Source organism: Stigmatopora argus, chromosome 1 (assembly GCF_051989625.1).
Source record: "Stigmatopora argus isolate UIUO_Sarg chromosome 1, RoL_Sarg_1.0, whole genome shotgun sequence".
Classification (NCBI taxonomy): Eukaryota; Metazoa; Chordata; class Actinopteri; order Syngnathiformes; family Syngnathidae; genus Stigmatopora; species Stigmatopora argus.
The window spans coordinates 20,811,984-20,835,408 of NC_135387.1; the positions used below are offsets into that span (position 1 = coordinate 20,811,984).

The 23,425-nt window shown below is 40.0% G+C and overlaps 1 protein-coding gene across 1 annotated transcript; it reads right to left on the bottom strand.

Moving 5' to 3' along the window:
* Nucleotides 1–706: 706 nt before the first annotated feature.
* On the bottom strand, nt 707–21,384 carry plcg1 (phospholipase C, gamma 1). Its single transcript, XM_077608331.1, has 33 exons — nt 21,035–21,384; nt 19,816–20,103; nt 13,848–14,000; nt 13,676–13,769; nt 13,554–13,601; nt 12,964–13,048; nt 12,765–12,848; nt 12,363–12,385; nt 12,214–12,283; nt 12,031–12,132; nt 11,145–11,263; nt 10,636–10,721; nt 10,247–10,367; nt 9,864–10,032; nt 9,509–9,631; nt 8,843–8,944; nt 8,525–8,712; nt 7,738–7,938; nt 7,206–7,325; nt 6,918–7,098; nt 6,728–6,805; nt 5,853–5,956; nt 5,646–5,739; nt 5,496–5,565; nt 4,622–4,785; nt 4,330–4,426; nt 3,469–3,693; nt 3,238–3,386; nt 2,915–3,029; nt 2,156–2,317; nt 1,982–2,070; nt 842–1,107; nt 707–777 (listed from the first exon to the last, which is right to left on the bottom strand). The coding sequence occupies exons 2-33, from the start codon at nt 20,030–20,032 to the stop codon at nt 735–737; spliced, it is 3,942 nt and encodes a 1,313-aa protein (XP_077464457.1). The 5' UTR covers nt 20,033–20,103; nt 21,035–21,384; the 3' UTR covers nt 707–734.
* Nucleotides 21,385–23,425: the final 2,041 nt, after the last annotated feature.

Genomic DNA, 23,425 nt, shown 5'->3' on the forward strand with positions numbered 1-23,425 from the left:
ATGAGAGTGGCATGACTGACCTTCGACTGCACCGGAGTGGCTTGTAACGCCCGAACGGAATCGTCATGTGCAATATCTGTCTGGAATGTAACAAAAAGAAAACGGCTAAGTCTGCCATCCCACCGGCTACGGCTTCTTCCTGATGCCTTTCCCGACCAAAAAGAAAAGTTACATACGAGGTGCATAATATTTCCGTAAGCGCAAAGAGAGAGAGACGTTAAAAAACAGTCGCGGAGCCCTCGTGTTTTACACATATACACAAAAAGGAAATGGAAAGCTCACATTATGAATGCTTAAATAATTAGAAAAATTAAAAACATGGGAGACGGGAGCTCTTTGAGAGCGTGTGGAGCGCCGCCATCAGCGGCAGGAATAAATACATTGAGTTCGTATACGGAGATGAGTAAACAAGCTGGAGCGGGAAACGGTTAGGAACTTTTGCGCTCTCTCAAACGTCTTTCTTCTTCTACCTATTTGTGCAGCTACCGGCTTCCTCTCTGGTGTCGCGGTCCCATCCCTCTCGGCTGGGCTGACGGCTGGGGGGTGGGGGGTTGCGGGTCAGGGCTGTGTGAGCTGCCTGAAATGTAGGCCAAAGCGGTGCCGGGTGTTTCCATGGAAACACTCTTCACAGCAGTCAATGACATCATCAGTACGGGCAGAGGCGTGCGGATGAGAAGGGTGGGCAGGCAGCCGGGGTGGGGGGGGGGGGGGGGGGGGGGGCATGTTTTTCGGAGTTAGACGCGGTTCTCTCCGCCCACTCTGGTCCGCCGCATTATTCTGAAGGAGAGACAAAGACGAGAATCAGGGCTGTAAGCTCGGGAACGCCGCTCGCCACGCGCACCTTCGGTTCTGCGGGTCCATGTGGTCCAGCAGCGGCTCCTGCGACACCCTGAAGTCGTCGAGGGGTGACTGGTAGCGGGAGTCGAAAGAGCTCTCCCGGCCCCTGTAGGAAGCCACGGCCTGGCCCGGCGACTGGGGCACGGGGGAGACATTGGAGGACGTGGACGAGACCGAGACACGATCCCCTAAACGCTCCCGTCCGGTTTGGGCTGTGGTCGAGATCGACGAGGCAACGGAGAACGGGCACACGATATCGCCGTTTTCATTCTGAGGTGAAAGAGGGAGGCTTCAGGGTGAAATCCAGGCCACGAGTGGTCAAAAACAACTAAAGCCAACATTATTATTTCTGCTTAATGTGTTTCATTTAGTATTTCTTTTTGGGGGGAACAGGTAAAAACAGACTAACACTACACTCGCCAACTATGTTTGGGGCAGTCTTTGCTCTAAATTTGAAGCTGGGAATTATTTTTTTACACGCCAGCTCAGACACCAGACAATGTCAGTCAGTTAAAGCATGTTTTAAATAATAGAGGATATGTCGGAAAAAATTATTCATTTTCATAAAACCACTCCATGCTTTACTGTCAATAACTCAGGAACAGAAATACGCAGAATCAAACTTTTTGAAAAGACTGAATCTATTATGTGGTAGTTTTGGAGCATCTTAAAACCTTCAGGTTTCAACAAATGAAATTTAAGACTTTTTAAGATCATTGAGAACACATGTAGTGCCATACCCAAGGGAAATTTCAAGTCAATCATCGCAAAAAAAATTTGAAACTCTTCAAATGTTAGAAAATGACATTTTTTTCTTGACCACTTTGGCGTTTCTCAAGAAACAATTTCACACAATGCAGTGTAATTATAAATTTAAGTAATTTTATAAAGACCTACTAGTCGAAATTCAATCCCTGATTTTTGTGAATTTAAAACCTCATGGGAATCCTGTAAAACTGATGAATCTTTCAACTTTTTGGGTGAAGTACTCTATTTAGTCCTTTTTGTCTGGTCACGGTGAGTTTCTGCACTTTTGATTTGCAACAAGGGAGCATGAAAAAAATCGGGAACGAAATCCAAACCAGATAACCCTGCCATGTAAACCCAGAAAAAAAGGCCTCAGTGACATGCATTAAATACTTACTCTCCCTCTGACGATGTCCATGTGGACCAACAACGAGGCCAACTCCAGGTCCTCGTTGAAGCTGTTCTTCAGAGGGACTGAGCGATAACCTGTTAAAAAGTGTAAAATAAAAAAAAGGACAACGTAAGGTAGCAGCTAAGGAAAATGGACGAGTGGCAGTCCCGCCAGACGTACCTGTCTTCAGGCTGTGAATGGGGAATGTGGCCTGAGCCAGGAAATTCTGATCGCTGAACATATCGATCTCGTAGACCACGAAGCGCAGGAAGGCGAAGGCCGAATTGCTAACAACGAACTGGAACGGCTTTCTGGGCCATGTGGGATTCAGCCCGTTGTCGGCTAAACACAGGAAAAATTGCAGAGCAATGATGCACTCAGCATTGTTTAAGATATAACAACACAAAGTACAACTGCAAAAACTAATCCATAATAAAATTTGTTGCACTTTTTCATTGATTTTATTGTTATTTTTATATTACTGGTGCTACATTCTTGGTTTAAAGAAAAACTGGAAAGATTTTGTTGAAAGAATAAATACGAATTTTGACAATTTATATCAGCACTTTTTCTTATAGAGAAAATTTTTCAATAGCAGCACTTTTGAAATTTTCATTAACATGATTTTTGTAATGAGATTTTTTGTTGCACTCAGAAGCTTTAACTAAACAGTTGAAATAAAAAAAGAAGAATGTATTCGTTTTGGGTTCATTTTTAATTAAAAAATGCCCAAAACAACTTATTATTTATTACAAATATAGCATCCATATACCTACAACAATGCTGTATGGATACGTTGCTACTTTTCACAAGCTTTGTATCGGCACATTCCTTGTCATTGTTTGTTGTGATCAAAACTTCAGTGCAGTCGAATATCAAAATTACTTGGCCTATGTAGCCAAGAAGAAAAATCTTTTTTCGTTACGAATCAATATTTACCTTCCGAGTCTGTTTTTTGCTTGACGCTGTCATACTCTGCTCCGCACACCTCAATCTCGATGAGAGGGCAAACGATGCCACGTCCGTGTTTGGGTAGGTGCCTTGCACCCAATACCTTTAAAAGGAAAAAGGAGTACATTAGTACATTTTGTTTATAGACAGTTAAAGCATCTTCATGGCATATTTAAACTTCTGGCTTCAACTTTAGCGCTGCACATAAAAAAATACAAGGTCAATAATTTGGGTAAAATATTCATAGAGTTCAGTTCTATGTATGCTTATGGTGAATGTTTCAATTAATTAATTAAGCCCAAAAGGCGTACCTCGATCTGAAGGGTGACTTCCTCGAGTCCCCGCAGTGTGTGCCTGTCAAAGGGATCAAAGTTGTCGTCCCTCATAATGGGGGGCTGGAGGACATAGCCGCTCCTTCCATTCAACATGAACAAGGCCTGGTTCATCTGCATGGGCTTGTCTGGACCAGAAAGCGGCCAGTTAAAAACTCGCTCCGATAGGGGCATTTTTGCATCTTTATAAAAAAAAGAGGGCCTACATACCCGCTGTCTGGAAGTTTAGCGCTACGAGCTGCGAGCCGCATAGCCACATGGGCAGAGGGTCGTAGTTTGAGGAGTCTAGTCTCTGGCCTCGCGGGTAGATTCTGGAGAGCTGTAGTCGATTGTACTGCAGGAACTTCTTCCCTTTGATTTTATTGACGTACTTCTCAGCCTTGGTCTCGGGAAAAGACGACATGTCCCGGAAGCAGGCACGCTCCGTGCCGATTTCTACAGGATCCGGTGAAACGAGAACAGATTTTACTCACCTGGAATGGTGTTGCCTGTCGTGAAAAGTGAAAAACTGCCAGCAACTGACCTAACTGTTTCACATACAAACCGAGGCCTAATCCATCACCAAGAAAGTAACAGCTTACGCGTTTTATTTGGAAAAAAGATGCACAAGACTTCTCCCGGTAGGTCATCATGGCAAATCGTAAAATTCCCATTTGTCAAGCAATATGCAAGCAGCTCGTGTGATTTTTACTGCTGTTAACAATGATAGACGTCCAATTATGGGGCTCTTTTCACCCTTCGGCCATGACTGTAAATTAGTTTGTCACTTGCAGATGTGAAGATTCTCACTAAATCTAGGCTAAATTCACTTCCTCCCTAAAATACAAGATTTTCAGCTTCATAGTCATTTACATTTGTAACTAAAATACATTCTCAACAGAAATGAAGATTTTCCTTTCAGCCAATGCTTTGGTGCCATCACCTCTCAAAAAGTTCACGAATGTACACTGGAGAACCGTGAGCAAGTAAATTCTTCAGAAAATGATGGAAGATATTTTTCAAAAGAAAAAAAACCCACAAAAGTAGGAACATTTTTGAAATACCAATGGAGTACAAGTTGCATGAACTTACTGTCTTCATCAAAGGGAACGGGTCTACAGTAAACAACCAGGTCAGATAACTCCAGTGCAATCTTCTTCCTCCTCTCCATCATCTTTCCCTCCTCCAGCTGCGCAGAGAGACATATAGGATGAACACACTGAAGCTACCTGCACGATCAAAAAAGCTAAACGTCTAAAGCAAAAAAAATACTACGTGTCATTATAAAAGCAGAAAATAACCAAATATTTATGGACTTGACGGTGCGTTGCTAAAAGAGCAGCCCATCAGGGTGAGGGTTTCCCCACAGTTTTGTGACACAAACCTTGGCCTCCGAGGTCATGGTGACGTCACGGATCTTGTGCACCCATTCCTTTAATTCCTCCTGGCTGCTGGCAGCAACTTCCAGCACCGGGCCCGTCCGCATGGCCGTGGTTGGCACAAGAGAGAAAACATGTGGCCTGCTTCCTTTCCCCTCAGGCCGCACAACTGTGTTGGGTACAGACAGAAAAGGAAGCCAAGAACATTTCTAGTTTTCTCTTTTCTTTATATACACGTTTTTAATAAGCACACATACACACACAAGGCAAAATGTCCCACTACTGGAGTTATTCGTGGTTTCAGTGTTTTATCTGAATCAGGAGGTTTTGTTGCGTTATCAATTAAAGTCTTCCATTGAAACTTGCTCATTTTCAAATTTCACAATTGATCATTTTTATTCATTATATTTATTAAAAATGAGACATGTAGAAATGCTCTCCATTAGTTCATGAAACGGCACAAATATTTCAATAGTTTTTTTTGCAGATACATCTACTACCTAGTTATTAATGGTAAGGCCTAGATTCTCTAATTTTAAATATAATTGTCATCCTGTAAAATGAGTTTTAATAAACTCTTACAAACAGTCAGAACAAATTAACCATTACGTCTACCACTTGACCATTTTTTTTTAAATCAAGTAATTTAGGGGCTGTAAGGATTTACTAATTTAGTACACATGTGAAGATGAATACTGTCACTAGAGGGAGACAAATCTCAATCGAGGGTAACAGCTTTAAGATCCTAATTTTTGAGGAGGAATAACAGTCCCACAAATAGTAGCTCTCTACTTCTCTGGAGGGTTTGGATTGCTACTAAGCAACAAAAGAGCTGCAGCAAAAATATATATATATATTTATATGGGTGGTGACACTCACCAATCTGACAGGAGGAGACGTCGACACTTCCTCTTAACAGATCTCCCAGGGGACTGTTTTCTGTCATCTCCTGTTGGACAGGGAAGAGGAGCAGAAGTGAATCGAATGACTCTGAGCAAGCAGAAGATGCCGTGTGGATTTGATCCTCACACTTCTGTCTGGCTCTGCAGTTGACGGACTGATCTCCTCAACATAGTTTGCGGGAAACCACAGCTGCTTCTTCCCTCCACAGTCTCCCTTCCACCTGAGAGAAGTGAACATTGAGATAATACTTTTATAATCAACAGACTACCAACACTGACTAAAATAATGCAGCCAAGGTCCAAATCTTGCGTTCACAATGGATGTCAAACTCACCATCCTCCTTCCTGTTTGTCCACATTAGAAATGGTGGCATTTTTAGTGAAGGAGAGTTCGTCATCTCTTTGGGCTTTATACTCATACATTGCTCTTACTGTGCACTGCAAAGGGAAAAAAAGGAATGTCATGGGGTATAAAAATTCATAAGAAAAGATAATAAATGAAATAGGACATTAAAATAAATACCATATTCCAATTTATTTTCAAGAGTTGCTTTTCGAAGGCAGTCCCCAGTCCTTTTGATGGACTTAGCTAGATATAAGAAAAGCATAAAAACCTGACACGGGCCAATCATAGCTAACTATGGGCAGTAGGCAGTTGACACCTAGCCAATCACAGCATTAATGGAGTTGTTTTTCTCCATAGTTCTAAGCCTGTGACTCTTAACTTGGCTGCTAGTGAGCTGCAAAATAATATCAATTTTGTATCTGTGGGTCACAAGGGTCATACGAGTGGCACGTTCTCTTGTAGTAGTACTATTTATTTATAGCGTTTTAACTTTAGTTCATTTTGATTTAGTTATTGAATACAAATTTAACAAAAGTTTAAGAAAAAATCTGATTTGAATGGGCCACGAGCAGATTTATATGGGAAAAATGGGGCCCGAGGGTAAAAAAGAATGAATAAACCTTGTTCTAAGTGATGTTTTGCATGTGGATGAGGAATTGTCAAAGAGGATTAAACTCGACAAAATTAGTGAAGAACACGAAAGTGCAGAGGATACCTTCGAAAGCTAGTTATTATGCAGAGCACATTTTGAAGCCTGTTTCTTTAAGAAAAGCTAAAGCCAATACTTTGCTTGTGCATATATGCCTACTTGACAAGAAAAAAAACTGGTTGAGAGAACCTTTAAGGAGGTTTAGAAGAGTTACCTTAAAGGTAGGCATTTGATTGGCTTCCACATAAAATCCAGGATTTCGGCCCTCATACAGTGACCCATAGTCAGGCTCCTGTCAAAAAAAACATCTCTTATCTACACTGCCATAGGCATTCAATATTAGGGAGCCACGCATAAATTGAATTGAATTTTAATCATTGGGGTCAGATCAGAGTGATACTCACAGCAGTACCAATTTTTTCCAGTGTGTCCTCATTAATGGGATATCGCAGCTTCATTTTGCGATACAGAGGGTGCCTTTCATAGTAGCTGATAAGATCTACAAGGCTGTCAAACTCTGAAGTGCCCAGCACCACCGTTTGACCTTCCTGTTGTACACGACAGTGCTTAATCTTGCCCTCGGCCCTGCATGGCAAGTGTAAAAATACAATAAATGACTGTCACGTGACAAATAGCCTATGATCTCAATTCATACAATAGCTCCACAAGTTCTAATTACTGTTACTACTTGCCTGAAGGAAATGGCAAATGAGTTGGATTCAGCCCTTTTCCTGACAAGGAAAGCACCATCTCTAGGAACTCTCATTAGCATGTTCTCAGCATGACTCCTGGATAGGTTCGCATGGTACCACCTGGAACAAACAAAACAAAAAACACCACAAAATAGGCTATATTAGAACAGGTATGCTTTTCTGAGTTCTCACCTTCTGAATTAAGTGAATAGTCATTTTTTGTGTTTGATTATAGGTTATTCAAAGAAAGATTTGTCAGATTTGTCAGTGTAACTGCTACTCTTTGAAATCCTGCAAATGCATAACTCTGTCCACAGGTTTTTTAGATGAAGGACTGCCCAATATTGTCCAGAAATTCCAAAAGTTGATGGCGATTTGATTTTGAGAGAGGAAAGTGAGCAACGGAATATACTGTACATTGAGGATCACAATTTGGACCATTTGAAAAGCACCAAATTGATGGAATGGTTTTCCTTTGAAATACTTGTAGCTTTTAAGAATGTGTCGTTCTCATAATGAAAATTAGTCTCACTCTTTGCTCTCATGGGCATTGGTTTGCGGCACAGGTTCAGTCAGCTTCATCTCAAATTCATTGCAGCGCAACGCCACCTGCTGGTAGTGGTTGATGAGGGCAAAAAGGGTGTCAAACACAAGATTGTCAGTCAGGTAGAATTTGGGGCTGCCGGCCTCTTGACGAGAGTGAATGCGGCAGTGCTGCACTCGTCCTGAGCGCCTGGAAAAGAGATGGGATTGATGAAGAATAGAAAGAACATAGTGACCATATGAATTGAGACACTCAATCAATTAATTAGGATGTGGAGACCCTAATAGCTTATAACACTAATTTAATGCTTCAAATTATGAATACAAATATCTTATTTTACTCTGCTTTGGGCAAGGAGCTATTGTAAAACAAAAACATTTATAATTGTTTGTCAATCTTTTTTGGTTGCTATGTAATTTTAAAGTCAAAACGTCAAGCCAAGGGTATTTATTTAATTTACATAATACAATGTAATGGTACTTTTTTGTCAACAATATGTTCCCATAAATGCAGAATTAGTTCCCATGAATGACTGTATCATTTCAGTCCTCATTTGACATCCCTAAACTATCACAGTGTTAAAATGGCAAAATGTTAAAGTCAATCTAGTTAATTTAAAGTTCACCAATCACTACAGAATGGCGCAGCTAGACTTTTGACTGGAACAAAAAAGTTTGATCGCTTTACTTTGCATTGGCTGTTGTTCCATTTATTTTGTGATTTGATGGAGTTCACAGAAACCACACGTAATCGTAATGGCAAGTATGGAACATACCAGAAAGACAGTGTGTAATCTCCTACAAAGGTCTCACTCTCTCGAACCAGGAAGGAGCCATCTGGCGCTCCTGTCTCAAGGCAGTATTCCGACAGAAGCCGTTCCGCTATCTGTCGCCCATCCCGCCCTGCTCCCAACTTCCCATGAAACCACTTTTCTGTAACATGCTGATCCATCCCATTGGTGACCTTTTGAAGAGAAGAAAGGAGTAATCTCACAGCCAAAATACACTACTTACAGCAAGTATACTTGACGCCAGTGTTACAAAAGAGCACACAGAGGCCAAGTTTCTATTCACATCAAATGAGGCCAACTTACCTCTCTGTGTTCTTCCTCCTCATCATTACCCTGATTATTCGAGGTCTCTTCTGAATAGTAGATTTTACTGCTGGTCAAGACAAAGAAATGCGGGTACCACTCCTATGTACAGTGAGAGGGACAGGATATGAGAAGACAGTATGAGAGCCACATGAATTATTCAGAACATCTATTTGCTGCAGAGAAATGTGACCCCCACATAACCAGAAAAGCAGCTGAAAGATGTTTGGTTCTAAGCCAGATACAATATTTATCGATTAAAAAAAAAAGTGTTGCATAGTGTTGTTCTCAACAAAAAAAATAAAGAAAATGGAATCTTACAGAATTACAGCTAACATTTACACTATTAAGTAAGTAAAAAGACTGAACACAAACATAAGTTACACCAAAACCAATACAACTATGACAGCATGTGTTGTTTCACAAGGTTCTGTATTGGGTCCAAAATGACTTAAAAGTTTCAATTAATTCTCCACAAACAAGATTTCTCTGAAGCCTGCTTTTGCCTATTTCTATCTACACCGAATGTAATAATAAAACAAAAGTTAATCAGTCAACACTCACAATTTCTCTACAGTAAAACATATCCACAAACGGTGAACAAACTATAGAAAAAATGTTCTTGAAGCTATATGTTAAGTTTGAGACTATTCAAAATGTTTTTACATGATTGATGGGATCCTCCAAATACAGAATTCCATTTTTGATGGAGTTGCTGATGTCGTTCTCCGAGTAAGGAGTAGAGGTGGACACCTCCTCATAGGCGCTGCCCTCAGCAAGTTTTTTATGCTGTTTCACAGAAAAGGAGAACATTGACATAAAAGGTAAATGAAGGCTGAAAAATATTATATTAATAATATCGCAACTAAAAAAACATGGCTAAGTCATGCACATAAAAACACAAAATAAAGTATTTGGCTGCGCTAATTTGCCACAATAGAAAACTTTAAACCTAGACGCACATAACACGCATAGCGTGTCAGTGTACACTTGATTTTGAAAATGACATTGGAAATTCCACCTTAATGAGGATCTTCTTCTTGAGCTGGTGAGGCGAGGGCAGGCCATCTGCTGCAATATCCACTGCCTTGGTAAGCAACATGTCACCGAACAGTTTCTTAAAGTAAGTGGCCATATTCCTCTGCTGGACAATACTACAGTGGTCCTCAATGGACAGGATGATGGGAAAGCTGTTGGAGATATCATCAGAAGTTAAAGCTGAAACTTCCCTTTACACTGCACTTGAGTTCCATTTCTTATCTTATTTTCTCACACGGCACAATTTCCTCAGGTCACATTGTTTCTCCACACTTTTTGTGTGCGGCCTAATTATCTGTGTTATATACCTCATGGAGGACGGCTGGAATAAGAAACCAAAAGCGATGACAATCTCTGAGAACTCACTCTGATGTAACAAATGCATGCTCTTTGATTGTGGTCAACACATCGCAGAACTTGATCTTTGTTGTGAGAGTGTGTCCGTGGTAAATGACGGGCATTCCATCAGGACCATCCCAGCAATCCACTGCAAAAAAAGGCAATGACAAAAGGGAAAAAAGGACTAAGAGACAATCTAAAACAACAACATTGCTTCAGTTTGAACTTATGCCACTCCTTGCTGTCGGGAAAAAAAAGTAACTAATGTTATGTTTACATTTCTAAGACACGTATTAACACTAGTACAAAGCAAAGAAACCCGCTTGACTGGCTCACATGTGACGTAATGTAGTCAATGTGAAACTGCTGTGTGCGCTAAAGCCAAAGTAATTCAAAAGGACACTGTGTTTACTCACATTCAATGCAGCGGCAACCCATCCTTAGACATCGAGCATACGCCTCCAGAGACGACTCACTGGAAAACTGGTCACCTGTCAAGTACCTAAAAATAGGCAGTTGAAAGAGACACAGCATACCATACTTAATTATACCGGCATGACTCACGCAAATATTTAGTGTCTTCATTATTGGCCTGCGCACGTGCTTTTTTTTTTTTAAACCTCAATCAAAGTCACATCGGAAGTTACCTCTTTCAATGAATATTGTTTGGCAACCAGAAAAGAAGGGTGACATTTTGACAGCATTTCACACTTTTGAATTGAAGGAAAACCTTGTTGTTTTCCTGCAAAATATACTGTAACTCACTTATTCTTGATTTTGCTTCTTTAATACTCTTCTTTTATCAGATTGGAAACATTAATTCAAAAGCTCTTATGTAGTAAGTTTAGGTTTCACACTGAATGCCAGACTTTCGTGTTCCCAAGACTCAACAACTTGTAAAGACAAAAACGCGCTTGATTCTTACGTGTTATGTGAAGAGGAAATCCAGTAATGGGATAAAGGGTTGTTCATATTTTCTGGACATACTTGGTCCAATGAGGAATCCCAGATGGTGTTCTCTTTGGAAAATAAGTACGTCAGGAACTAGAGAGGTGAGACCAAAGCAAAAATATATATATATTTTAATCATCTAATATTAATCAGAAAATTTACTACTTTAGAAAAAAAAATTGTGAATGACTTGGGTTTTTTTTTTTTACAATGTTTCACATATTATCCAGAAATCATCCTCTCAACATTTTAAAATCCAAGATGCTTATCCACATTGACATGTGCGCTCTTTATTGGTAAAGTGCATATGTTCTATTCATCAAGTGATTATTTATCATGTTTTACCAATCTTTTGCCAGTAGTGTAGTAATTTTATCATAAGAGAATCTGGATGCAATTAAGCACCATTAAAATGTAGGTGTGACATGGGAAAAATGTGGAACCTAAAGGCTCATGTTGTTGACATCTTATTTGGCTTCCCTTTCAAAAATGCCATTACCAGTAATCAAAACCAGGCAATTTTTCCCCCTCCTTCTCAAAGGAGGTTGCTGTTTACATTTCAAAAGGCAAACATTAATTCAGTTTGAAAACAGTGCCTTTTGTCCAGCAGCAGTGTTCAGTTTTTTTTGGAGTATACATAGTAATTGTATGATGCAAGAGCCAAATTGTTTAAAGCCAACCTCAAGTTAATTGACAATAATCAACTACTCACACAAAAAATAGGGAAGTTTGGAGAAATGCGTGTGAAAGTGTAAAACACAGCATTAGAATTACGAGTTTACATCTTATCAGCAGATCGTAAAGGGGCCCTTAAAAGATTAAGAAAATAGAAAAAAATATATACATATATAAGCGTGTACCTCATCTTGGAGAAGATAAGGCTGTTCTACTTCTCTAAGAGGGTCTTTCAGGTAGCCAAACATATACTCCTGAACCTTGCTGCCATCTGTAGCCCACATATCCTGCATTTACATAGAATGTAGAAAAACAAATAAATATATTCAAGCATAGGAGGGTTCTGCAATAAATCAGAAGATTAATACCATTTGAGAATCTAGGAGAAAGCTCTTAAAGTTCTCAAGGGAGATCCTCTGTTCTGGTCTGTCAATGATCCTGGCAGAGAAAATAATGCCTCGGTAAGCACATATGAGAAGTGGCTGAGAACTGTCGTCTTACTTTAGTTTTCACCTACCTCTGCAAAAATGGGATCTCCATCTGCATGGGGAGGAAAAAAGTGAGAAAAAAATAGTTATTTAAAAGGCTGAGTATTTGTACAAACTAGTGTTTTGTTAGGGTAGTTAATCGTTGCAGGAACTGAGGTCATCCCTTTATTTTAAATACAACACAGACTGTCTCCTCTTCATCTGTGTGAGTGTATTATTGCGTGCCCTAATGGCCTTCACTAGTGAGGCTTGTGAGTTTCGGAACTAGATTGTATTGATCTTGTTGCCATTTGAGAACAGACAGATGGGGGAGGAAGCAAGCCTGGATAACGGCATCAGACCGTGGGGGTGGACTGTCAGGGGATGCATGAACTCAGACAGATGTGTCTGTAAAGAATAGACACACGATGTGATGCGTCACGTAAACTTACGTTCTTCTGAGCATCAAACATCAGGTTGCGATAGAGTTGAGAAAACTGGCTGAAGGATACTTCGCCATTCCTCAACTCAGAGTCCTGAAAAATAAATATGAGACAACAAAGAGTGTCATCATCTTTCAACTCAGGAATCAGGCCAAATACAAATTTATCCTGGTAAAGAAACTGAAGTACTGTTAAACAATGAGGTTACCGGAAGTTTCTCTCGGAGGAACCTCATGTTGGGCACCCTGTAGTTGACCTGGCTCAGCATATTCTTCAGATCCTTACAGGATATCCTAGACACGAACACAGGCTTGGTTTAAAAACTCAACCACAAAAATGAATATGTGTACTTCTTATTAACAGAAATCATAGGCCAGAAACAACCAGCCCTCCAGCCTCAAATGGACTTCCTTCCTCAGATAGGAGTCTACTCAAGTTATACACAGCCATTTTTCTGCTGTAGGAAAAGTTGCTCATGTATTTCTCTGAAGATACAATCCTTTAACTGCACCTCACAACAAATAGTCCTGGTGTTGTTAATCTTTTTTTTAACTCTACAGCTGGCAAATCTAATCTAATCAAATCTTTATCTAAAACGAATAATCATTTCTTCATTTGGTGCCATTCTTCCCAGGTCAAATGGATCGGACAACTACCCGTGACTGGCTAACTTCAATTTTACAGCAGAAAGATGAAAATGGATCAGCATTGATTGGATGTAAATCATCATCACTGGCACCGAAAGATTAAATATACTAATATTTCAAAGAGAATGAAACTTTTGAATGAGCAACTTACCTATCTTCTCTATTCCGGTCAACAGCATAGAATTGTTTCCGTAACCATCTATGGAGAGGAAATTCTGGATGTGAATTTATATGAGGGCAGAGCTGTAAAATGGCAAATTTTGATTTCCTTACCTCTCTATTTGAAGTGGTGTTGGGGACCTTAGCGTGTCAGCCACGAGCCAGTTCAATCCCTTCACCCACATGGTCATTTCCTCATCGGATGTTGCTGTTATGTTCCCAAGCAATGAAATAATAGTCACTTTTACAACATTACCATTTGTTGGGTCTACACGTGCATGCATACCTGCTAAGCTAAGAGACTTAAGGCGAAACTCTGTCCCATACAGAATGACAAAGCAGTGAGCTTGATCTAGCCTGGCTGCAGAGTCTTCCATGTAGCGCTCAAAGTCCCGGGACTTCTGCCCTGGTCGGATCTCTTTGATTTCTCGGATGTCAACTGGAGATAAGGCGCACACACAACATGGCGTACATAAGTGTGGGGAAGAATCAGTATAGCGTCCTAACAAAACAGGCTACACAAAAATAGAATGAATATTTATGAAAAATGTACAATGGACATTTTTCAAAAGCTCCACTGTCATTGTATCTCAAGTAATTTATTTTTCAGCAACATCCTCCAGATTGAGGTAAAAGGGCTTACAATATGCAGCGGAGGGTTATATTAAAAATGCAAAAAAAAAAAAAAAAAAAACTTATTAGGATGCTACGTTTACATTAAAAAAAAGATAACATCACTTAGTGCAGTCAGATTGCACTGCGATCAAAGACATCAAGTTGACTTAACTTTCGTTAATGAAACAGCTATACTTATTAGGGTTATATGAAATTAATATCTGATAACAATAACCTCACTATCCAGAGTTATGAATTGGCAAGTTAAGCAATACAGCTTGCTAGTTAGCCTCTGTAATTAACTTAATTTTACCTTTACACGTATGGATGCTAATTTTGAAAACATTTAGCCACTTGTTTTATTTTTTTGCAGGGAAAAGAAAGAACCACATTCATACTGATATACTCTGGTGTACCTCTTGTCCAATTATGATATTCCATAGACGCATCGCTTCACAGTTTTGGACGTCTGCAGCTTGTTGAGCCTTTTCATACAAGGCGAAAGTTACGTATTTGTAAACAAGTAGACCACTTCAAGGTGCTTAATGGCATTTGTGATTGAGAGTCAAGATCAGCAAAAGGGCCTTGTGCCATTGAAGACACAGCCAATTGACAATAGGATAGTGTTGAAAACACAAAAGGAAAATGTGACTGCAATTTAAAAAGTGATGTTTAAGTTAGTAAGGTGCGTGTACTCATCAAGTTTATATTTGATAATGTAGTTTACTGATCTTCAGTGATAAAAAAAAACCATACAGTAGCTGTTTGCTTTCACCTGCCTCTGTGAACAGATAAGTTTTCTCCAATTGGGCGGAAGTAGCACAAAGGCCTTGGCAGCCAGGGACCCTCTTGAAAAATGCAGAAAATCTCACGCTCTCTCTCTCTCTCTTTCCTTCGCTGTCTCTCTAACTCACACACGCACATGTGCGCACACACCTACACGAATCACACTTTTTTTTTCAACTCTAGCCCCTCTTTCCTGCATCACACTTCCTGTGCTTTTGTCGCTAGACAGCACATCTGCTTAAATAAAAGGTGTACACATTTTTATTTCTGAAGCAAACAAAAACAAGAAAGATCTTCTCAATCTTATTTTTGCCAAGTTCAAACAGTAAATTAGAATCAGCTTTCAGTTTTGTATCTTGAAAGTATTTTTGAACTGTAACCTTGATCACATGGTGACATAATGATGAAGCTTATTGTCACCAAAAAAATCACAATAAGAAAGTAATGGATCACCCACACCTGACTGAACCAACAGATGTCTCATTTGAATCATGATTTCAACATAAGTGGCAACTAGAGTGAAAAGCGAGACAGGCTAGTTGAGCAATTGTCAAAAATATGGAGTTGGCCTGAGGTAGAACCTCATTAAAGGAGATGAGAGGATGTACCCTGCAGCAGACTCCCACGCTTCCTTCAGCACTCCATCCTGCCTCCTACAAGCACTGCTAATGTCCACAAACAATGGGAACAACACTTACATTGATTAATCCGTATTTTTTTTTCTACTACTTGCCATTGTTAGGGTTAGATCTAGCTTTAATTTACATACCACAAAATGTTAACCACGGTGATTATATTGTTTCTTTTTTTTATTTTTTATTATTTTATGCAGGAAGAAGATGGAAATTAGCCCTCGGCTACAATCTTAAATATATGTTCATTAACATGAATATGCTCATTAATATGTGCTGTCCCTTATTAAATAAATCAAAGTCAAAATCTGAACATGTAGTGTGCAAACAAGAGGAGCTTATTGAGGTTGTTGGTGTATTTTCGTCTCTTTACAACCAATTTGGGAGAAGTACTACACTGCTTGCTGTGGCTCTGAGATCCCATCTGCCTGTTTTGGCATGCTGTGATGTGTAACCAATCAGGTGTTAGTCCTGACCATTATTTTTTTGTGGGGGAGTTTGGCAGTTAAAATAAATTCATGACGTTCTGCAAGACAACAATAATCATCCAATGACAATAATGCATTCAATGTCCATTTTTGTGTTCTTGCACCTCTGGGCTCAGTCCAATTAGAACCCCCAGGAGAGAAGAACAATTTATTGTAATTTTAGTGAGCATTCACCCAACACATATCTGAAATATCGAAGTTTCCATACAGCAGTGAGGCAAAGAAAGTTACTGAACTATACACCCCCATGTTTCACGTAACCTCCACTTGGGTGAAATGTTTCCAAACCAGGCAAGAAATGGCATGGCATATGTATGACGTGTGAGAGGGGAAAAATGTGTATCTTTATAGTGGGTAAGAATAAAGCAACTGACAATTGGTGTTCTTTGCGCATATGATTAACTTCATATTGCTATATCTGAAGAAGAAAAAATCACTCGGGACTAAGCAAAGTTACATAATTTGGCATTAGCATGATTCCAAAACCGGGTTTTTGAGTGCCATGTGAAGGCAAACCTGGGCTTATCTATCTTCATGGAACACATGCTACACAAACAACATTACTTGTGTAAACAAACTTACCACAAAAGTAACCAGACCAACCAACTAATCCTTCGACTATGAGGAGGTTTTTCAATATGTGGATGAAAACAACTGTACAAAACAATTTTGACACTTCATATCTCATTTCAAGTGAAAATTAGCCAATAAATGGGCTTTTATTTATTTGACTGAAACCAAACATGATGATGTAATAGTATGATGTAACTGCAGATGAATATGGGTATCCTTTAGTCAGTATACCAAAAAATCATGCACTGCATAGTGTTCCATCTGTCAAAGTTATTTATATGGCTTTCTGTCACAGCTTAGTGAACTGACTGGTCCAGTTAGTCTTGTGTTGCGTGAGAAAAGCCAGATACATTCATACATCTGGTATATCTCAAATGTGCCCACATTCCCAATAAATAAATCACAACGATAGCACCTGAAGATAGTACTAGCATCTTTAAATGCCACACCTTCAAGGTAGAATGGCATATCTGAAGATAAGAGAAATGCTTTCAAACACAGATATGAGAACAATAACTTAGGAAAAAGGCTTACTCTTTGTGTGGGGATGGGTGTGCACGTGTGCATGCAGATGTTTTAGATCTTCCAGAACAAAAGAAGCAAAAACTCACAGGCAGACACATACACTATATTTTGGCCAAAACACAAGGCAACCTGATTGGATACAAAGTGGCTTGATTTACCTGTCTTAGAAATACTCAGGGAGGCATAACTTGTAATATAATATGCCAGATGCATCATGGTCTTGGTAGGAGCCACTTGTTGTTGGCCTAGCAACAAACTGCACACAAACAGATGCATACCTGTCAACCTCTGCCGATAACCGCCCTTATAAATGATTATGATTCCCCTTACAAACCCCAAAAAAACCTTACAAACACCGTACGACTCGTATGGTGTTTGTAAGTTTTTTGGGGGGTTTGTAAGGGGAATCATAATCATTTATAAGGGCAGTTATCGGCAGAGGTTGACAGGTATGCGAGATGGCTGGATATTTAAAGGAGCTATATTTAAGAAGCACTTGATTTGTCCAATATATAGGCCTTTTCTTAAAAAAAAAGAAAAATGAAATAAAGAGGTTTGTTTTTTTAACTCAAATTAGGTATTTGTTTTCCTGTTTGCTTATAGTATGTTGTTGAGAAGTAGTCCCTCTGCCGTCATGGAGAAATTCAGATGGAGCTCTATTCATCTATAAAATTAAGCTTTGTCGATGTCTAATCATCCATGCAACTGATATGTCTAACAGTCCATGTTTCGATTGAAATGGAAGCCTGACAAGGTCTTCTATTGACAACATGTTAGTATTTCCATGGGAAAAGCTCTCCTTCTACCAAACTGAGTTTTTGGAACAGTAACACACAGCCTACGATGCATTTGCGTTGAAGCACATGGTATATGAGCGTGGGAAGCGTAATTACATATACCTAGTAATGTGCTTATTAATTCAAATTTGACAAGCTTTTTAGGAATCAGTACAACTTTCATACCTAATTTAATGTTGTGGACTTCCAACTTACAAGACATTTAACCGCAAATTCCAGGACTGTTAAACATAAAGGGACAGTTGTTCTGGTGCCTTTAATAAAATGTGAGAGTCACTTCACCGAACTAAAAACTCAGTTGTTAAATAAGTTTTAAAAAACTCAGACTTTATTCATTTTTACAAATGAGACATCACACTATCTCTCCAGGAGCATCAAATTGCAGCCATGAACTCCATGTGTATGCGCTATTTGCTTTAAGGGAATAGGATACTATTGTGGAAAAAAAAAAAACATAACGTGCATGCTCCTGTGTGTGTCTGTGAATGTTGCATCCGGAGCAGAGTGCAGCTGTTCACAAGGTATCCTGCTACGCCAGGCGTAGACTTACGAGTTAACGGCTTCAGTGAATTAGTTAGGTGCACTCATGGCATCCTAGCCATGTACGTACTTTGGTAGGGTATTGCTCAGCCTTTTTTGCGCCATGGTGTGGTTTAATGTCAGGCAATATTTTCATGGACTCACCAGGTTCCAAGAATAAATACAACAAAATGAAATGACACAAAACCAACATAGAAACACCAGTGTGGTGTTTTTTTGTGTCCAGCTCAAAAGTAATAAAACATAATCCATTAAAAGTATTTTTAGTGTGTCACCAATAATAAATGTTTGGCTACCTGGCGGTGTGGTACTATCTGGATACAAAGTTAGGTAGCCCACTTTTTCCAGAATAGATGTTCATGCCAATGCTAGAGTTCATTCACATTCAAATACTGGCTAGTTGTACCATTAAACATATAGATTTATCTGCCATTTAAAGAATAGGCCCACCAATCAAAAATACATTCCTTACTTTTTCTGTTTTTCTCCTGCTTCAACGGCTTTGATGTTTTGAAAGTTCACCAAATCTGAGTTTAAATATCATTACGGAAAAATTGTTTTGGTCCATAGTAACAAGAAAATATATTGAACTGAGACTAAATTTTAAATACAAGAGCTGAGCAAAGCAAACCCAAACTAACAGACTGTCAGATGAAAAATTCCAGTGACACACAGCAAACCTACAGATTTAAAAAATGATATTCCATTGCAGCTATTAAATATGCGCTTGCTAAGGGACGTTCAGCTTGCTCATTCATTCAAGAATCTCGAAACAATAGCAGCAATGTAGGTAAACAAGCAAGTTTGTAAGGTCTTGTATTGTTAGCAGTTTTGAATCACATCCAAGCAAAAACAGTTATTAAAACAAAGAAGCAATTTATGACTAATTCCAAGGGGAATACGCCAAATTGGTTTGCTTTGTGTGATGTTTCACATCTTTTTAGCATGATAATACAAACAAGGAATGCCTCACTACTAATGGCTTTGATGGGTTTGAATTATCAACACGTACTGTAAATCAAAGACTGAGGAAATCATTTTAGATTGATATTATAATCAAAAAGAACAATCCAGGCCTAATTGTATCAAGGTGTTTGTGTGTATAATAACAAAGAGTGATTTTATTGTTATAAAAACTATGAGCCCCGCCTAGTGCCCGCAGTTAGTTGGGATAGACTCCAGTTTTGGGGCTTTGCTGTCATATTGTTTCACTGTTGGATCGAGGTAATGTATGCAGGTTCTGACATCGCCATTTTAGTTTTCTGACATCACTTGAGTGTATCTATGTGGGTACTCACTCTCGCCCTCTATTTTGTCTGTTCCACGAGTCCAGATAATGGTCCTCGTTTCCAGCTTGACCTGGAAAGTCCTCCTCTCTGGCCTCTGAGATTTCTTGGAATAAAACAGTGTCAACACCGTGCCCAGCTCCAGGTCTCGGTAGAGGTTGTTCATCTCTGCATCATTGTCCATCCACGCCATGGGTCCGTTGGAAAAGAAGCCTGAGGTCCCAGCCATGTTCGCTTCCCCTGTTTGTTATCAGTTTCCTTTCAGAACAATATGCTCAGCCTAGGCTCATACAGGGATACCTACAAGAGCAGGAGGAGGGAGGCCCATGAAACAACAATCCTTCGCGGTCAGACCTCTACATACTTGCGAACAAATAAGACGTCAGAAAGAACTGGCCGGGCAGCATTTGTGAATAATTACAATTACTATTCAATTTGGGACATGGTACTATAAATTGAATTGGATTATCACACAACTAAAAGTTAGTGATCAGTGACTTAACTCATTGGCTGCCATAACAAAATGAGCACTCATTGCCCACCCTCTGAGGTAAGGTAAATTAAAAATCTAACGTTGTCAATAGCATGCAATGAGTCCAATATTATGAGGGGAAAAAATGACTGGTATTGGGGCACTAGGCAAAATGTGCTGCATCTATTTGTTAATATTGTCTTACTCATGTATCCATTTATAATTTAATTTGAAAATCAATTGACAGATACGAAATATGAATTCATGTTAAATGCAATTTAGACAGTCACACATAGGATGCAAAATAAAATCAGATCTAGTCATCAAGGCTATCGTTTTTATCGCTTATCACAAAATGCATTCACTAACTTTCTCCACCACTACATTGGACCGTAGTTTTACAAGATTCGGGTCTTGAGCGGTTTATACAAAACAAGAGTCCGCACCCACGATCCAATACGATTCGGGGCAAAGTAAGGCAAGATAGCCAATTTGGGGGAGCCACTTGGCGGCCCAAGGTAGGAAGCAGCCAGCCGAGTGGGATAACAAGAAACGTCTGGCTATTTCCTCAGCGAGAGCTAGCACGCGCTGGGCCACAGACATGGTGCCCTGGTGCTTTACAGTCCCCCAAATGTGGTCGAGTGGAGGTCGGAGTAGCTCCTCCGCCCCGTCTTGACATCCCTGACATTTATGTTCGTCAAGGGGAAAAATCGGACGGAATAACACGTCGCAGTAGCAGCTCTACTGTGGCCCACTTACCGTCGCAATCTCGGCCTGACCGCACATCTCTCACGGCTGCTGGAGCTCTCACTCTCTCTCTCTCTCTCTCTCACTCGCTCTCTGCCGCTTGTTGCCTTTCCTTATTTTTCCGGGATTCAAAGAGAATCAAGAGCACGGGTAGTCTCAGCAGCTCCAGTCAACAATACGTCCAGTTTTGTCGTCTTTCCTCTGGCTAGTGTCCATAGAGAGGGAGGGTCAGACCGCGCGAGTCGTGGCAAAGGTACGCAAGTCTTGTCTTTCACTCAAGTCGGAGACTGCCAGTTTCAGCCCAACGCATTCTCCTCCCAGCGACCACCAGCAACGTCAAAACAGAAAAACAAAACACTACCTTTTCCGGCAATTCCTTTCGCAATAAAAGCGCAGCCATCAAGTTTACGGTTCTCTGACGTTTGGGCCATACGTACTATGTTGTTTAGATGGTTAGGTCATTCATTCATTCATTTTTCTGAAGCGCTTTATCCACATTAGGGTCGCGGGGGGTGCTGCAGCCTATCCCAGCTGACTCCGGGTCAACCATTCACGCTAACATTTAAGGTCCAATCAGCCTACCATGCATGTCTTTGGAATGTGGGAGGAAACCAGAGTACCCGGAGGAAATCCACCCAGGCCCGGGGAGAACATGCAAACTCCACACAGGTCGACCGACCTGGATTTGAACCCAGTACCCCAGAGCTGTGAGGCCGACACACTAACGGCCCGCCTATGGTTAGGTCAATTCAGATATTTTTTGAACATTCGTTCATTTTCTGAACTGCTTATCCTGACAAGGGTTGTGGGAGTCCATGAACCCTATCCCAGTGATGTCAATTCAGATGTGTTTGTAAATCTGCCTCCAGAGCCCTTATGAGGCCCTGAGAAAATGTTCATTTACGGGCCCCTTTTCTGGCCTTCCACCCCACGTAAACACGCATTAATTGACCGGTGCACTTTTTGTTTTTACATTTTCTAAAAATATAACGTGATATCTTTTCTTACACTGAGCAAGGACATTCATTCAATCTGGCAATCCAGTTATAAGAGACAATCAGATATACGATCTGTACTGGCACGCAGACTCAAAATTAGTATCTTTTTATTCTCTTTTCTTATGTTATCTTTTTTTTACTTTGTAATGAAATTGTTTTACAAAGTACTTAAATCAATTGAGTCCCCAAAGATACTTAAGTAAAAGCCCTGACTTTGACCAAATTCTCAAAAAATTACAAGTTACAAAAATAATTATAATAAGAAGAATGGCTTCTTGTCTCATTGCACCTTGCGATTGGCTGGCAACCTGCCTACTGTCAACAGTTGGCTTTGATAGGCTACAGCACCCTGCAGGATAAACGGAAGAGAAATGAATGAATGAAAAAAATTATGAAGTTGCTAACATGAAATTTGTTATACCTTTCCATGCCCTGACCTGTGTCTTTTTCATAATTCACATATGCTTATCTGCATTACATAGCATAGTTTCCCATGCACCACCCTGAAAGGTGAAAGCCTGATGACCGGGCAATACACAGAACATTCCTTTTTTCCCATTGTACTACAGGAGGAGATGCTCCATAAATAGCAGTAGGCCATCAGTTAGGGAGTGTGCACCACCTGACCCTGCAAACACCAAACAGGCAGCTCTACGCCGATTTTCTAAATGGAGGAATGAGCGTTGTTTGGTGAATGGATGCTCTCTTGCCCTGAGAAATATTGCAGGCATCTACTGTTGATTTTCCTTCAGCAGTTGATTTGTTTACCTGCTCCAACCCATTTAGGCACTATCCTTCCCTTTTGTCAGCTCAGTAAATGTTGCGCACCATGCAGTGATGATAAATCAAAACAAACGTTCAACGAACAATGTTCATGTAGATAGAGTACATGGAGAGATACAGTGTATGTACTTTAATCAAGTGTTAATCAATTACGGACTATATAATCGAGAGAAAAAAAATCAGGCTCCAAGGATGAATAGTTGCTGGCCCGTACTAATGTCATCGCTACCAAGTTTTAAGATTATCAAGATTACAAATGACAGAAAAGTGGGACTTTAAATTTGTTGTCCACATGAACAACACCAGTGGGGACATGAAAAATAAAATAATGAAAAATATAATCATTCATACACTGCATCTTTTAATGAGGGTTTCTTTTTTTTGTCTTTTCCCATTTTGGGAAGCCTAGTGATCAGCCTTAGTGGCCTCCAGCTGCTTCCTGGCTGCGGAAAGTTGATTCTGTTCATCAAAACATTGAACAATATTGCGCCTAGTCATTACCTCTCGTGAGGAAAAGTAAAATCAACAGACAATGGCACTGGGAGGAAACAGAACTATGAAACCAATGTGTGGAGGTTTTTGCATGGGACTTGGCAAATGTTTTTGGTAGCGCTCTATGATG

Excerpts from the sequence above, each read along its gene's own strand:
- plcg1 (XM_077608331.1), bottom strand. The coding sequence starts at position 20,032 with ATGGCTGGGACCTCAGGCTTCTTTTCCAACGGACCCATGGCGTGGATG. Across the intron at positions 14,001-19,815 it reads AGACAAAATAGAGGGCGAGA|TTGACATCCGAGAAATCAAA; the intron begins GTGAGTACCCAC and ends CCTTATCTCCAG. Across the intron at positions 3,030-3,237 it reads AAGTCACCCTTCAGATCGAG|GTATTGGGTGCAAGGCACCT; the intron begins GTACGCCTTTTG and ends TTCCTTTTAAAG.